This window comes from Ovis aries, chromosome 8 (genome assembly GCF_016772045.2).
Source record: "Ovis aries strain OAR_USU_Benz2616 breed Rambouillet chromosome 8, ARS-UI_Ramb_v3.0, whole genome shotgun sequence".
Taxonomy (NCBI): Eukaryota; Metazoa; Chordata; class Mammalia; order Artiodactyla; family Bovidae; genus Ovis; species Ovis aries.
This window is the reverse complement of record NC_056061.1, coordinates 30,795,860-30,811,256: the sequence shown is the minus strand read 5'-3', so window position 1 is coordinate 30,811,256 and position 15,397 is coordinate 30,795,860. Positions and strand designations below refer to the sequence as shown.

Genomic DNA, 15,397 nt, shown 5'->3' with positions numbered 1-15,397 from the left:
GCTGATACTTATTGAGCACCTGTTATGGAGCAGTACTAGACTAAGTGTTTTGTGTTACCTAAGTTAATTCTCATGACAATCTGATTATAATCCCTGTTTTGCAAATGAGGAAACAGGCTGCAAGAAGTTAAGGAACGAGCCAAGATCACATGGGTAATGGCTAGGTTGGTATGACTGAAATCTGTTTATACATTGCTATATTTCATGTCTCATTTACATGAGAAAAATACAAACTTGAATACAACATTGCTTTTGAAGGGAAAACCCATTCTGTAAATCCAAAATCCTTGGTTTTCCAAGAGAAATATATTAGTTTTTTGTTTGTTTTCCGGCAGTGGGATAGATTGGTGTGGTTCTATTGTCACACTGACATTAGCTGACTCTTGGTGAGCCTTGGCAGAGAAGCCTAGCATTAGTTCCACGCACATGGGTAAGCAGCAGGCCCAGAGCCCTGCCAGCCTCGTGGTTTCTCAGAGCCAATGTCTCCTCAAATGTGCAATGAGGGACTGCACCAGGTAATCACTAGGGGCCTTTCCAGGCCTAGAATTATCTGACGGTATGTCCATAATCTGATACAGGGCCTCATATTAATTAGCAGGATTACTCCATATATGTTAGCTCCCTACCATTTAGCAATTGCCTCAATGAAATATTAATACTACTACACATTCTATTTAGTGCTGCTTGTTAATAAATTAAAAGTTTCCTCCCTTCCTTTCTGGCCAGCAAACTTATGTAGCCTTATAACCACAGTCTTAATTCAGAGGAGTGGCTCTAATATCTGGTGTTTTCAGCTCTCTTGGCCGCACCTTTTTTTGTTCAAGTTACAGCTCTGAGGCTTATTAGAACACACCAAGAGTTCTTTAAGTAGCCACTGGATGGCAGTAGAGCATCAATTTATACCCTAGTTGTTGAGTCGCTAAGGCCTGTCCAGCTCTGCAACCCCATGGACTGCAGCACTGCAGGCCTCCCTGTCCTTCCCCATCTCCCAAAGTTTGCTCAAACTCATGTCCATTGAGTCGGTGATGCCATCCAACATCACAGAGGTGATCTCATCCTCTGTCACTCCTTTTTCCTCCTGCCCTCAATCTTTCCTAGCAGCAGGGTCTTTTTCAAAGAACTGAAGCTTCAGCTTTAGCATCAGTCCTTCCAGAGTCTGGTCTTCAGGGTTGATTCTTTTAAGATTCACTGGTTTGATTTCCTTGCTGTCCAAGGAACTCTCAAAAGTCTTCTCCAGGACCATAGTTCTAAAGTATCAATTCTTCATTGCTCAGCTTTCTTTATGGTCCAATTCTCACATTCATGGCCTAGAAATCTTTTGTGCCTCATTTGTTTTACATGTACATTATCTTTGAACCAAGAATTATTAGATAGAGAAACTCATAATTTGCTTTATATTGGGCTACATATGTTAAAATGCTCAAGGAGCAGCTTGATGAAGCCGACCTGATCAGGAAAAACCTGAGGTGGATTTATAGGAAACAAAAGCTAAAGTTTCATGGGCAACTTCAGCGCATGGGACCCTAGTGCTATATATTTTGAAAAAGTAGGATACTTTGTTTTCTTTTTCAAGAGGGCCCCAAAATTATATTCTCCTCAAGCCTCACAAAGCTTGTATTTGCCTGGAAATAACCATAAATAACTTTTAATTTAGGAAAGGGCCAACCATTGTATTATTATTAATTTTATACCAACTTAGTCTCCAAGGAGAAGCATAGTAGAAAAGCTTTTGTGATTCATATATACAAATAATATGTATAATATATGTTTTAGAAAACTTATGAATTTTTGACATTTGAAAAAATGTCATAAAAATTTATGACATTTGATTCCACTTGTTTGACTTGATGTGAATAGAATGCTAGATTTCTAATTTAAAAACTAGATATGCAATAAGCAACAAAGGTTTACTGTATAGCACAGGGAACTATATTCAGTATTTTGTAATAACCTGTAATGGAAATAATTTTAAAAATAATGTATGTGTATGTGTAACTGAATCACCTTGCTGTGCACCTGAAATATTGTAAGTCAACTATACTCCAATAAAATATATATATTAAGGAAAAAACTCCAAGAAAGGAAATATGGCTTTGAAAGCAAACCAGATAAAAAAAGGAACAGAAAATAATGCAATAAGTGGGCCAGTATTCCACTTATGAGTCTGAGTAAAATAAAGTACTTAACACCGAAACTCCCTTCACTCTGGCAGGATAATACCTGTACTAAGAGAAAGAAAGACTGTAAACTAGCCAGTTAGATTTTCCACTGATAAAACTCCAGACTAGTATGGCAATTTGGGGTGGGGAGGGGGATTTTATTTTGTTTTTTAACCCCAGAAATAATGTGCTTAATAACAGACCAGTAGTGATTATTCAGAAAGGAAGCTCTATTTCCATTTATAAATCTTAGATTTCTCCCAGGGGGCCATACTTAGCCTTTCTTACAACCACCTGCAGCCTACTCATCAGGAGTTAAACTGAAAATATATCCTTTGAAAAAGAAAAATGAACTTTTCAATTGGTCTTTCTGGTTGCAAACACTTGTTAAGATCGCCTTTTAAGCTAGGGAAACTTGAGCCAACTCATTTGAAAAGACCCTGATGCTGGGAAAGTTTGAGGGCAAGAGAAGAAAGGGGCAACAGAGGATGAGATGGTTGGAGGGCATCGCTGAGTCAATGGACATGAGTTTGAGCAAACTCCCAGAGATAGTGAAGGACCAGGAAGCCTGGCATGCTGCAGTTCATGGGGTGACAAAGAGTCGGACACGGCTTAACGACTGAACAACAACAACAAGGGGGATTTATCTATGTCTAGCTTTGTCTGTAACTGTTATTCACGATTGAAATATTTTGTCCACATGATGAGCTCCTATGTCTACTATATCTTAATGTCCTGAGGGTTTGGAGTGGGTTTCCTAACCTTTACTTTGTATGATACATGAAAGGAGATATAAAAATGGTTGCTGAAACAATGAGAGCTAGATATTACTTAAATTACTGTAGGGCCCAGGGCCCCCTTCAGCACGATTCTAGGTATTTTATGTCTGTGTAATGTTTTGTGAAGGTTGCATTTCAGGAGACAGACTTGTGTAATATGTTTGCTGGGAGTAGAAATTCTGTGCCTGACACTAGAGAGGAACTAGAAAATGTGTCTGGGGCGAGAAGCTCCTAAAACGGAACTCAGCTTGCAAAACCCTCTGAGCCCACACACCCTGTGGCCTTTCTTTACCTCCCAACTGAGCCCTGGAGCCAACTTCGAATTAATGATGCCTGTTACCACGTGGTCAGCAGCCATGCTTGGATCTTGGTTTAGAGGAAAAGAAATTCAGCCAACACCTCATCCCCCTCACCTCCAAGGGAGGTCAGAAGTTACTTGCTGTAGCACAACTCTCTGCAGTTAATGGCTTGGGAATTATGAGTGAAGCAAGGACCTTGCCTGGACTACGTATGAGGGTCATCCCTTTCCTCAGGCCACGGAGAAGCTAAATCTGCCTTCTGAGATCATGACCCCAGGCATATAGATTGACCCTTGGAGAGCAGGCTAAGTCTTGTTAGTTTATCCCCAAGCCAGGAGAGCAAGCAAACTGCCTGGGTTTAACATGCAGTGAGGCCAGAATCATGAATGTTTCTGCTTTGGTAATTCAAATCCAACCGTGAATATATCTCAACTCTTTATCTAACAACAGTGTACCAAGTGTGGGGGACATGTAATTAGACAGGGAGGTGGAGTGACACACACACACATCTGTATCCACTCCCCTGCCCCTTTCCTAACAGAGCCCAGCTTGTTCTGGTGCCCACCCTGTGCACCGTGATGTCCCTCTGGCCCCAGCCTCTGGGGGTAGGTCCCCCAGTGGTTTTGCTGTAGACATGAGATATGCAGAGAAGTCTGCTAGGTGGTTTCTAGAGAAGACTTCCTTACTTCTGAGAGAGAGATGCAGGAAGAGATAGTCTTTTCATCACCTGGAATTATCATGTATCTATACATGATGACCAGAACTATAGCAACCACTCAGTTCAGCAGCAATGGAATAAACTGACTAAATGAACTCAGTCCACCTCTCTCGCTTTATATTCAGTGATTTATATTTGTCTTTGATTAGGCTTCTGTGGGAGAAGGCAATGGCATCCAACTCCAGTACTCTTGCCTGGAAAATCCCATGGATGGAGGAGCCTAGTAGGCTGCAGTCCATGGGGTTGCTAAGAGTCGGGCACGACTGAGCGACTTCACTTTCACTTTATACTTTCATGCATTGGAGAAGGAAAAGGCAACCCACTCCAGTGTTCTTGCCTGGAGAATCCCAGGGACAGAGGAGCCTAGTGGGCTGCCGTGTGTGGGGCCTCACAGAGTCGGACACGACTGAAGCGATTTAGCAGCAGCAGCAGGCTTCTGTGAGTTGGAATTGCTATTACTTGCAGGCAAAAGAATCCTATACTATAGGCAGGGGTTGGATCACAAGAAAAATACATAAAAAGAGCACCCTTGCTAGCTTTTAATCACACGATACAAAAGTATCTAGCAGGAAGAGAGAACTCCATTTTGGATCTCTGCCCACCTTCAACAATACACAGCTTAGGAAGCATATGTAGTTCAAGTTTATCACTTCATCTCTAGATTCATTCAATGGGCACATATTTTTCCCTTCAAAAAGAAAAAATCTTAAAAGGGGTAGACTTTCTATACTTTTCTTTTTACTTTTACAATTCATAAAACTTCAGTGGTTGGAATCCATTTTCAAGTCTTGTTACCAAGTCCAAGCTCATACTACTCCTTGCACAACAAACAGGCCAATAAATTGAGACACCAGTTGTTGGGGCAGAAATAGCGACTTTATTTGGAAAGCCAGCAGGCAGAGAAGCTCTCTGTGTCCCAGAGAGCCATCTTGCCTGGGTTTGGATGCTAGCTTCTTTTATAAAACAAAGAGTGGGGGATGAGGAGGTAGAGTTTAAAAAGGTAATAATTGTTGCAAATATTTCCTGGTTCCAACCAGACTCTGGAAGAGATGTGTTAATTGCTTTATTCTGGCAGTCATTTATAGGTGGGCCTTGGTGAGGATGTTTCCTGTGAGCTAAATGAGGGTACAGGTCAGGCTTAGGGGGCAGGATTCCAAGATATGGGCCATCGCATATACTTGAAGCTATAGGCAATCTCCTTTTAGTGATTAACTGTAGCAAAAACAATAGAGAAGGAAATGGCAACCCATTCTAGTATTCTTGCATGGAAAATCCCATGGATAGAGGAATGTGGCAGGCTACAGTCCACAGTGTCACGAAGAGTCAGACACAGCTGAGAACAAAGACAACAGAACACAAAAGTTAAAGAAACAGATCCAGTATGGCGTTATATTTGATTTTCTTTGCTACAATCCTAGTGGTCTTCACTTGCTTGCTGCTCTTCTTGGCTTATTTGTGAGCAGAAGCAGCACAAGGCTGTGATTTAGGGTCAATGTCCAGTTAATAAAAATAAATCGTGATACAAACATACATCTGTGGTAAGTGTTTAACACCTTCTCAATCATAAGATACTTTTCAAATGTTATATAATTCTTTGAAGCTAGGTGTATTTTTCTATCCCTATTTTTCTATAAATGCCATCTATAATTCCTAAGGAGAGATTTTCCTCTAAGGTGAACTTCAACACTTACTTTCAGAGGGTAGAAATTTTTAAGTCCTTATATATGGCATGAGCATCGCAGGAAGGAAACTGTTCAGAGTGGTTACTTATGCAGAGAGAAATATAACTGGGCTAAAGAAATTACTTTTTATTTCAGTTCGCTTCAATATTGATTGAGTTGTATTTACTCTGTACAAAAATTACTTTTAAACAAAATTGGGAAGGAAGACAAAAAGAAATTGTTGCTGTTGAAATACCTTCACATTTTCTGTAACACAAAGAATAATGTTTTCCAAAACAAAGAGGTACAAGATGGATTTCTTATAGTCACTCCCATACATTTCTTCCTTGTTGATATTACCTCATTGATTTATGCCTCCTCATCTCTTAAAGTGTTAGTGCTTTGCCCTACTTTTTATCCTTGGTTCATTGTATTGATAGAAATTCCTCATAGGCTTTTATTTCTTCTGTGAAATATTAAAGACTTTAATTTTTAGTTATCTTCATGAGCCGCCTTCTCCTGGTCCAGTATCTTCTCAGTCTTAAGTATATGCTTAAGAAATACATCAACCCTTGTATCAGTTACGATGCTCAACTGCAGGTAACAGAGAACATTCGACTCAAAAAGACTTAAAGAATGGGACATTTATATGCAATGTAATAAGAACTTCAGAGCTAGAGCAGGTCTGCTGCTGCTGCTGCTGCTAAGTCACTTCAGTCGTGTCCGACTCTGTGCGACCCCATAGACGGCAGCCCACCAGGCTCCCCTGTCCCTGGGATTCTCCAGGCAAGAACACTGGAGTGGGTTGCCATTTCCTTCTCCAATGCATAAAAGTGAAAGTGAAAGTGAAGTCTCTCAGTCGTGTCCGACTCTCAGCAACCCCATGGACTTCAGCCTACCAGGCTCCTCCGTCCATGGGATTTTCCAGGCAGGTCTAGGATTGGTTAATTCAGCTACTCAACAAAGTACTTGAAGATGCAAATTGCTCTCACATTTCTGCCCTGCTTTCTTCTCCATCACTTCTCCAAAGCTAATGCCACTCCTGATTCCAAGATGCGGTCACATTCATCACATACAGGCATGATACTGGCCTACAGGGAAGGACTATTACTTTCTGTAAACTGTCTTTTAAGAGAAAGACCTTCTCATGATTCCTTCAACAGATGTCCCTCACATCTAGTGGCCAGAATTGCCTGAGATATAAGGTGAAGTACAAACACTGGAAAATCGCATGAATGGAGGAGCCTGGTAGGCTACAGTCCATGGGGTCTCATAGAGTCAGACATGACTGAGTGACTACTTAAGTAAATACAAAGACTTTAAGGATCAGGGAGACCTGAATCAATGTGATGGTATCAGCTAGAGAGATAGATGTGGGCTTATGTCTTAGTCAGTTCCTGGTGAGGGGATTCCAGGATTAGACCAATCATGATTGATTACCAGGACAAGAAGCAACTTCCTCTGAAGCACATGGAAAATAGCTATCTGAACAAATCAGAGTTGTTATCAAAGAAAATGTATGTTGGAGGTTTGACAGTTAGGCTTTGGGTTTGGATAAAGGAAATGGTTTGAGGTTAGGCAACCACCAGTGTCTGCTAAAACACTGCCTTTATTGGTTTCCATTGCTTTTAAATCTAATAAATATGATAATCCTGAGAACAGATTCCTTTGCCTGGCATAGCCTAGATTCTTCCCCTAACTGGGAGGAATCCGTTTTCACTTTATTTCCAGAGTTCAAAAAACATACAAATGCTTTTTCTTTTTTCCTTAAGAGCAATGACAGCAGAGCAACCAAGCAAATATAAAATGAATTTGTATTGCTTTCGTATAAAAATCTGTCTAGCCATCTCACAATTTACTTACTTACTGTCTGTCTCCAATTTGTTTTCTGCACAGGATTTAAAAGAATTCTGTTAGCCACATAGGGAAGTCAGCAAAGTTTATTTATAAATGTGCTATGAGAATACCAAGTTATCTACAATTCTTTGTAGGTTTTGAAGAATGATTCATTATTTTGACTGATTGGAAATATACAGAGGGAAGTGTGCCTTTAGCCTCTTGTGTTTTTAGTGTTCTTGAGAAGTTGTTGTTTCCACTCTTTACAGAGCTTTGGAGGTAGTGGACGGAGCACGTGTGGCTGGAGAGTATGAAGAATGTACACTATACTGCGGGGAGTCCCAGTTCTTTCATACCACCTGTGAGATGCCTGGTGCTTCACCTACAGAGTCTGGAATCTTTAAAAAGGTAATGCTTCATTTCCGATATTTGACTCCTGGGACTAAACACTTTACTGAATTAAAGCAGTGTAAAATAACACCTGTCTGGTTGAAAAACATAGTTAAAAAGATCGTAGATGGTTAAAAGGTCATTACATGTCAAAGCACCGTGATAATAAATCAGGATCAAAGGAAGAGTTTGAACCTTTGCTCTTTGCTGCCTTCAGAAGTTCTGTGTGGTTGTCATGGGTGCCTTTTGCTGCCTTTTCCCCTTCATATACCTTTAACTCAAAGATATACAAAGTAAAATGATATCAATATTTGGAAACAGTGATTCTTTCCCATAAAAAGCATTTTATTTACTTACATTTCCTTCCTACTGTAAGGCATTTAGAGTTGTTACCATTCTATCAGCAGTTACATTTTAATATCTAGATGTTTGCATAGAAAGTTCTAACAACTATATTGCTTTAAGAGAAGCTTTTAATTGTGTTTCTGTAAAAGAAACTTTATTTTACTTTAAAAGTTAAGTTCTAACTTAACTACATCGCTTTAAAAGTTTTCCCCCAGGTGGGAGATAAAAGTATATTCTTATTAACTGCATCCTTTTACCCATGAAAGGACATGGCTTGTGCACTTGCCTGCAAGCAGCAAGATAAAATAAAGTCTTGACTCACAGTGTGAGAGCTGGTTTAGCTGCCAGACTTTGAAGGCTGTATAATACAGTTCTTGTTACAACTTCTTAGAAGATCACTGAGGGTTAGCAATGAGAGATAGTTTGTCATGAAAGAAATCCCCTCCCCAAAGGAGTTTGTTTTAGTAATGTTGTATATTAAAAGTGAAACAATTACTTAGTGCAAGATGAAAAATTTGGAGATTGGATATACAACACTGTGAATGTATTTAGGACTACTGATGTATTTAGGATTAAATGTATTTAGGACTGCTGAGCTGTATATTTAAAATGGTTAAGATAGTAAATTGTATGTATGTGTATTTTACCACAATGAAAAAATTTTAAAAATATCCTTGGTGATAAGCTGTAAGAAAAAAAGACATGATGATATCATAAGCTCATATTTTAGTTTATTAGAAAATAAAAGTGGGTAGAGAAATTCATAGAAAATACTTTCTAACTCAAAATAGCATAATTTATCAATGAGTACCAGAAGTATAAAATTAAGTTTTATAAAATGATGAAATGAAAAAATCAAATTTAACTTTAAAAAATTAAGTAACCTGGCTTACTATAATTTATATGTACTTTCAAATTGGTTTTACATTTTGTTCTTCTTTATAAGAAACAGTTTGTAACTGGAAACAAAACCTGATAAATCCAGTCACTGGCCGTGAGTTTTGAGTTGTTTTCTATATTTTTCCCTTAATAATTATAATTCTGCAAGTGTCATGTCATTAAGTATCTCATGATATTTACTGAAGTCCAGGAAACAGTTGGTGGCAGCACGTAAAGTTGGGCCAAAAGTAACTTCCCTGAGAGGGATGACTGTGAAGGGTCTGTGGTACTTCCTCCCTTGGTCTACAATTCAACAGCAGCCGTGTCTTCTTCACGATACTCCCACTCTGTCTAGACATGCTCTCTCGACACTTGCTTGCTGTCCCAGGATACAGTCAAGGAGGGCTGGCAGGGAGAAGGAGGCCAGGCAGAACACCCAGGAAAGGCAGACACCAGGGACCAGAAATGGATGAAATGGGCACCCAGTGTAGGAAGGGAGCCAGGGCAGATAGAAGACAGGCAGGAACTTGAAGAAGGGAGGCTAGGCAAAGTGTCGTTCCGGCTACAGTGTCTCCACGTGTCTCCTGAAATGGGGTCAGCCAGGCACTGCACCACACCATCCTGCTCAGAAATGGTCAAATGCCCACAACAGGAAGAACAGGCTTTCAGGTCCACTTCTGGATCTGCCGGTTGTCTCTCCCTCCCCCTTTTTCTCCCTCTCCTTCATCCCTCATGGGTCTGACTCTGGATCTTTCTCATCTGCATATTCTATAAGGACTGGAAGAAAAGAAGAGGCATAGTGCTCTCTTGCCTACTGATGGTGTTCTCAATTTTATGTCTCTTGAGATCATAGCTGAGATGTGTAACTAGGCCATTTTCAGAAGTGTAGTACAGCTCTATACCACCAGTCTGACCAGTATTACTGAGAAACAGAAATTAGCTCCATGTAGATTCTGGGTAATTCATACCTACTGTAAGTGCCAGGGTGCCTCCCATACCTTTCAAAGAATTCTTCTTAGTCTACTCTCTACAACGAGCCTGGGCATTTCCTACAGGATTCAGCAGATTTACTAGGCAATTGTATCAGCATCACCCTTGGTATCTTTCCCAGGCAGAAGGCCATCAGTTCTTCTTAAGATCCCAGAGTTGATCTAGCTCTCTAAGTTATATCTGTTTATTCAGACAAATGTTTCAAGTGTTTTTTTTGGGGGGGGGATTTGAATTATTTTTTAATATAAATTTATTTATTTTAATTGGAGGCTAATTACTTTACAATACTGTATTGGTTTGCCATACATCAACATGACTCCGCCACGGGTATACACGTGTTCCCCATCCTGAACCCCCCTCCCACCTCCCTCCCTGTACCATCCCTCTGGGTCATCCCAGTGCACCAGCCCCAAACATCCTGCATCATGCATCAAACCTGGACTGGCGATTCATTTCATATATGATATTATACATGTTTCAATGCCATTCTCCCAAATCATCGCACCCTCTCCCTCTCCCACGGAGTCCAAAAGACTGTTCTATACATCTGTGTCTCTTTTGCTGTCTCACATACAGGGTTATCGTTACCATCTTTCTAAATTCCATATATATGCTTTAGTATACTGCATTGGTGTTTTTCTTTCTGGCTTACTTCACTCTGTATAATTGGCTTCAGTTTCATCCACCTCATTAGAACTGATTCAAATGTATTCTTTTTAATGGCTGAGTAATACTCCATTGTGTATATGTACCACTGCTTTCTTATCCATTTATCTGCTGATGGACAGCTAGGTTGTTTCCATGTCCTAGATATTATAAACAGTGTTGCGATGAACATTGGGATACACGTGTCTCTTTCAATTCTGGTTTCCTCGGTGTGTATGCCCAGAAGTGGGATTGCTGGGTCATAAGGCAGTTCTATTTGCAATTTTTTAAGCAATCTCCACACTGTTCTCCATAGTGGCTGTACTAGTTTGCATTCCCACCAACAGTGTAGGAGGGTTCCCTTTTCTCCACACCCTGTCCAGCATTTATTGCTTGTGGATGTGGATAGCAGCCATTCTGACTGGTGTGAAATGGTACTTCATTGTGGTTTTGATTTGCATTTCTCTGATAATGAGTGATGTTGAGCATCTTTTCATGTGTTTGTTAGCCATCTGTATGTCTTCTTTGGGGAAATGTCTGTTTAGTTCTTTGGCCCATTTTTTGATTGGGTTGTTTATTTTTCTGGAATTGAGCTGCATAAGTTGCTTGTATATTTTTGAGATTAGTTGTTTGTCAGTTGCTTCATTTGCTATTGTTTTCTCCCATTCAGAAGGCTGTCTTTTCACCTTGCTTCTATTTTCCTTTGTTGTGCAGAAACTTTTAATTTTAATTAGATCCCATTTGTTTATTTTTGCTTTTATTTCCAATATTCTGGGAGGTTCATAGAGGATCCTGCTGTGATTTATGTTGGAGAGCGTTTTGCCTATGTTCTCCTCTAGGAGTTTTATAGTTTCTGGTCTTACATTTAGATCTTTAATGCATTTTGAGTTTATTTTTGTGTATGGTGTTAGAAAGTGATCTAATTTCATTCTTTTACAAGTGGTTGACCAGTTTTCCCAGCACCACTTGTTAAAGAGATTGTCTTGATGACTGTGGCTTTGTAGCAGAGCTTGAAGTCAGGCAGGTTGAGTCCTCCAGGTCCATTCTTCTTTCTCAAGATTGCTTTGGCTATTTGAGGTTTTTTGTATTTCCATACAATTTGTGAAATAATTTGTTCTAGCTCTGTGAAAAAATACCGTTGATAGCTTGATAGGGATTGCATTGAATCTATAGATTTCTTTAGGTAGTATACTCATTTTCACTATATTGATTTTTCCAATCCATGAACATGGTATATTTCTCCATCTATTAGTGTCCTCTTTGATTTCTTTCACCAGTGTTTTATAATTATCTATATATATAAATGTTTCAGTTTATATTTGCACTGAAGTTAAGCCATGTGTCTTCCCAGAAACAATTAAGATTTATTCATTCTCTTTATGTGTTCCGCACACTCTGTTATTGTGTTTGTTTACTTATTTAACATGTTGTTAAAATTCCTTAGACTTTCTTTAGAGCTGACAATATTGTATTGAATCCTTTAATTAAAAGAAGACATTTGTTCTACCTGCTTGTATAAATGGAAATGGATTTTTAAATACTAAGATAATATTGCCTCTCAAATGAGTATATACATCAGCTAGGAAAAAAAGCTTGTGGGTCCTCAGACATGTCCGACTCTTTGCAACCCCATAGAATGTAGCCCACCCGGCTTCTCTGTCCATGGAATTTTCCAGGCAAGAATACTGGAGTGGGTTGTCATTTCCTAGGTAAAAGAGCACAACCACAAATCAAAGCAGAATATTACTAGAATTTAAATCTTATATGAGAAAAATCACCAAGGATCTTATTTATTTACACAAAACAAGTTTTTCCCTTAAGGTGAAGGTGAAGTCGCTCAGTCATGTCTGACTCTTTTCATCCCCATGGACTGTAACCTACTAGGCTTCTCCGTCCATGGGATTCTGGAGTGGATTGCCATTTCCTTCTCCAGGGGATCTTCCTGACCCAGGGATCGAACCTGGGTCTCCCGCATTTGAGGCAGATGCTTTAACCTCTGAGCCACCAGGGAATATTTCCTTTAAACAGCTACGTAAAACCTTTAGTCAGCTTTAGAGTAGATATTTATGTTAATATTTATATTTGTAATAGACTTTTCATATGAGAGAAAAGCACAAGAAAGCGGTATCATTAAGTGAAAACATATATCATCTATGATAATCATATTCAATAATTCTTTCTTTGCATGTAAGAAAGGATTAACCTTGTACATTAATATATCTTTTTGCTGTATTTTTTTACTTCTTATATTTACTACTTAGTTCATTTGTAAATGAAAATGTCTTAATTCTACTACATAAGGATATTTCTGGGATGTGAAAGAATACCTTTTATTTTTACTTTTTAAATTATGAAATATATGTACAAAAGACTTAGAACATATCACATATAATGGTTACATATAATGCCACTATATAATTACAATTATTTTTTAAAGTAGATGAATTAAGATTTTAGGTGAAGTTTCAATTTCAAACTCTCAAAAATTAATAGAATGAATACACAGAGAAGTAGAAGGATATAGTAAACCCTTTATTAATTAAAGTGTTTCTTAAAAAAAAAAGAATAAGAATACCATCATCAAAAGAATAGCAGCATCAAAAAGGGTAATTACCTTAATGAGAATTTCAGTGATCTCTAGTAGGAAAATCTCTTAATTTTCCTTCAATTCTAATCACTTTCTTTGATCTAGAAAATTTCTCGAACAATAGTTATGATAAGTGATACTGTCACATTTTCAATCATTCTGGAGCCAAACTTAAGCAAGTTAAAGGGAATAAACGGGTACAGCAATTGTTTGGTTAAGGGGAAAAAGCTTTTTCTTTTTTTAACCGTTTGGATATTTTATTCTGAACTTGGATAAAGCCTCTATTTCCCATTGCCTGTGTGTATGCATGTGTATAGTGTGTGCATACATACTTTTTAAAAGAAAAAGTAAGCCATGCACCCCCAAACCAAAGTAACTATAATCTATAGAACAGAAGGAATTTTGCCAAATCAGGGCTGCTCCTCTAGTAGTCGCACGTACAGATTTTGATTCTTGTCTATGCTTCTCTGAGCCATCATTCAGAAGACATCTGTGAATCTTTCATCTCACTCTTGCGATTGGGTTGCTCCCAAATCATCCAAAACAGACAGATATTTGCTTTAGTCTCAAGTACCTCAGAGGTGTTTCTGCCACCATCACATTTGACAGCTTTTTCATCACCCAATTAATCTTATAATTGTCAAGGGGGAGTGTTTTCCAGCTTCCACCCTGGGTATTCTAGTTTAGTCAATACGGATAACAATTCAGTTCAACAAGCATTTGTTCAGGTAGTAAAGAGGACAGAACATTTCCTAACATTTACCATGTTCCTCAGGTAGCTGACCACACTGAGAGGCAAGGTCCCATTTCTCTTCCCAACCCCATCATTTCCCCCTTTTCTCTCTCTCCCTAGCTCTTCTATGTGGCCAACCAATTTTCCTCTGGATGGCCAATCCCCAGATTTAACTTATTTCTTAGACTGGACCAAGTTCAAAATATGAATTACTTAAGAAGCCTCCCACAATGGAGGAGACCCTGGTTTGATTCCTGGGTCAGGAAGATCCACTGGAGAAGGGATAAGCTACCCACTCCAGTGTTCTTGGGCTACCCTTGTGGCTCAGCTGGAAAAGAATCCACCTGCGATGCCGGAGACCTGGGTTCGATCCCTGGGTTGGGAAGATCCCTGGAGAAGGGAAAGGCTACCCACTCCAGTATTCTGGCCTGGAGAAGTCACAAAGAGTCGGATACAACTGAACAACTTTCACTTTCCCACTTTAAGAGGCCTCAGACTTGTCCACTCAGCCCAGTCCCCTGGTGCCCAGTGTTGGGTCTTCTCCACTATTGGGCTGGCCTAGGACACAGTGCACTAACATTGGTCACTTGGCTCCTACACTTTGTCTTAGATCACCCAGGTTACTAATGCCACCCAGAGCCCTTCTGAAGTTATCCTGCAAGAAGTAAGACCTTTGAAATCCTGAGTTCCAACTCCCTAATGCTAATCCTAAGAATGAGGTATTTACTTACTAAGTTAAGTCTTTCCCAATAATGACTTCCTTGAAGGACTTACGAGTATCATCTATCCCTTCCAAAACTGCATTTGACACTCCTGGTGGCACTTCATCTTACCTGCATGTGTGATTAGAGATTGCTGGGCCTTAGAACTACCTTGTCCCAGATCTCTGCTTATATTGTCTATCAGATCTTGATGTCACTTTACCCACCCCACCCTGGGACCCTGTCTGTACTGGCTGCATGGCAGGATTCTTCCTGTGCTCTATAAGTACTATTCTAAAAGGCTAAATATACTGTTAGGAAGGACTTCCCTGGAGGTCCAATGGTTAAGACTCAACACATCCAATGCAGGGGGCACAGGTTTGATCCCTGGTTGGGGAACTAAGATACTGCGTGCCATGTGGCCAAAAATAAATAAATAAATAAATAAATATACTGGTAGCAAAAAAATAGTCAACATAGAGAGCAATGTTTACAGTATGTTACATTTTGTGTAAAGGGGGAATTGGAATATACACATATATCTTTGTAGATGCATTAAGAAATTATGAAAGGATACATGAAAAACTAGTGATAATTACTTAAAAGAGGCAGATGGGATGCAGGTGGGAGGGAAACATCCTACTGTGTTTTTTCTCATATTTTTAGTTTTGAACC

At 39.3% G+C, this 15,397-nt stretch overlaps 1 protein-coding gene and 1 non-coding gene across 3 annotated transcripts in view; one reads left to right on the top strand and one right to left on the bottom strand.

Moving 5' to 3' along the window:
- Window positions 1-15,397, top strand: part of CRYBG1 (crystallin beta-gamma domain containing 1) — a 225,633-nt gene that overhangs the window by 88,773 nt on the left and 121,463 nt on the right. For both annotated transcript variants that reach the window (XM_060419523.1, XM_027972398.3), the window contains exon 2: window positions 7,722-7,860. In XM_060419523.1, coding sequence (XP_060275506.1) covers window positions 7,722-7,860 — 139 coding nt within the window. The remainder of the gene's footprint in view (window positions 1-7,721; window positions 7,861-15,397) is intronic.
- TRNAL-CAA (transfer RNA leucine (anticodon CAA)) lies at window positions 12,640-12,712 on the bottom strand. The gene has a single exon. It is a non-coding gene; the product is annotated as a tRNA-Leu (tRNA).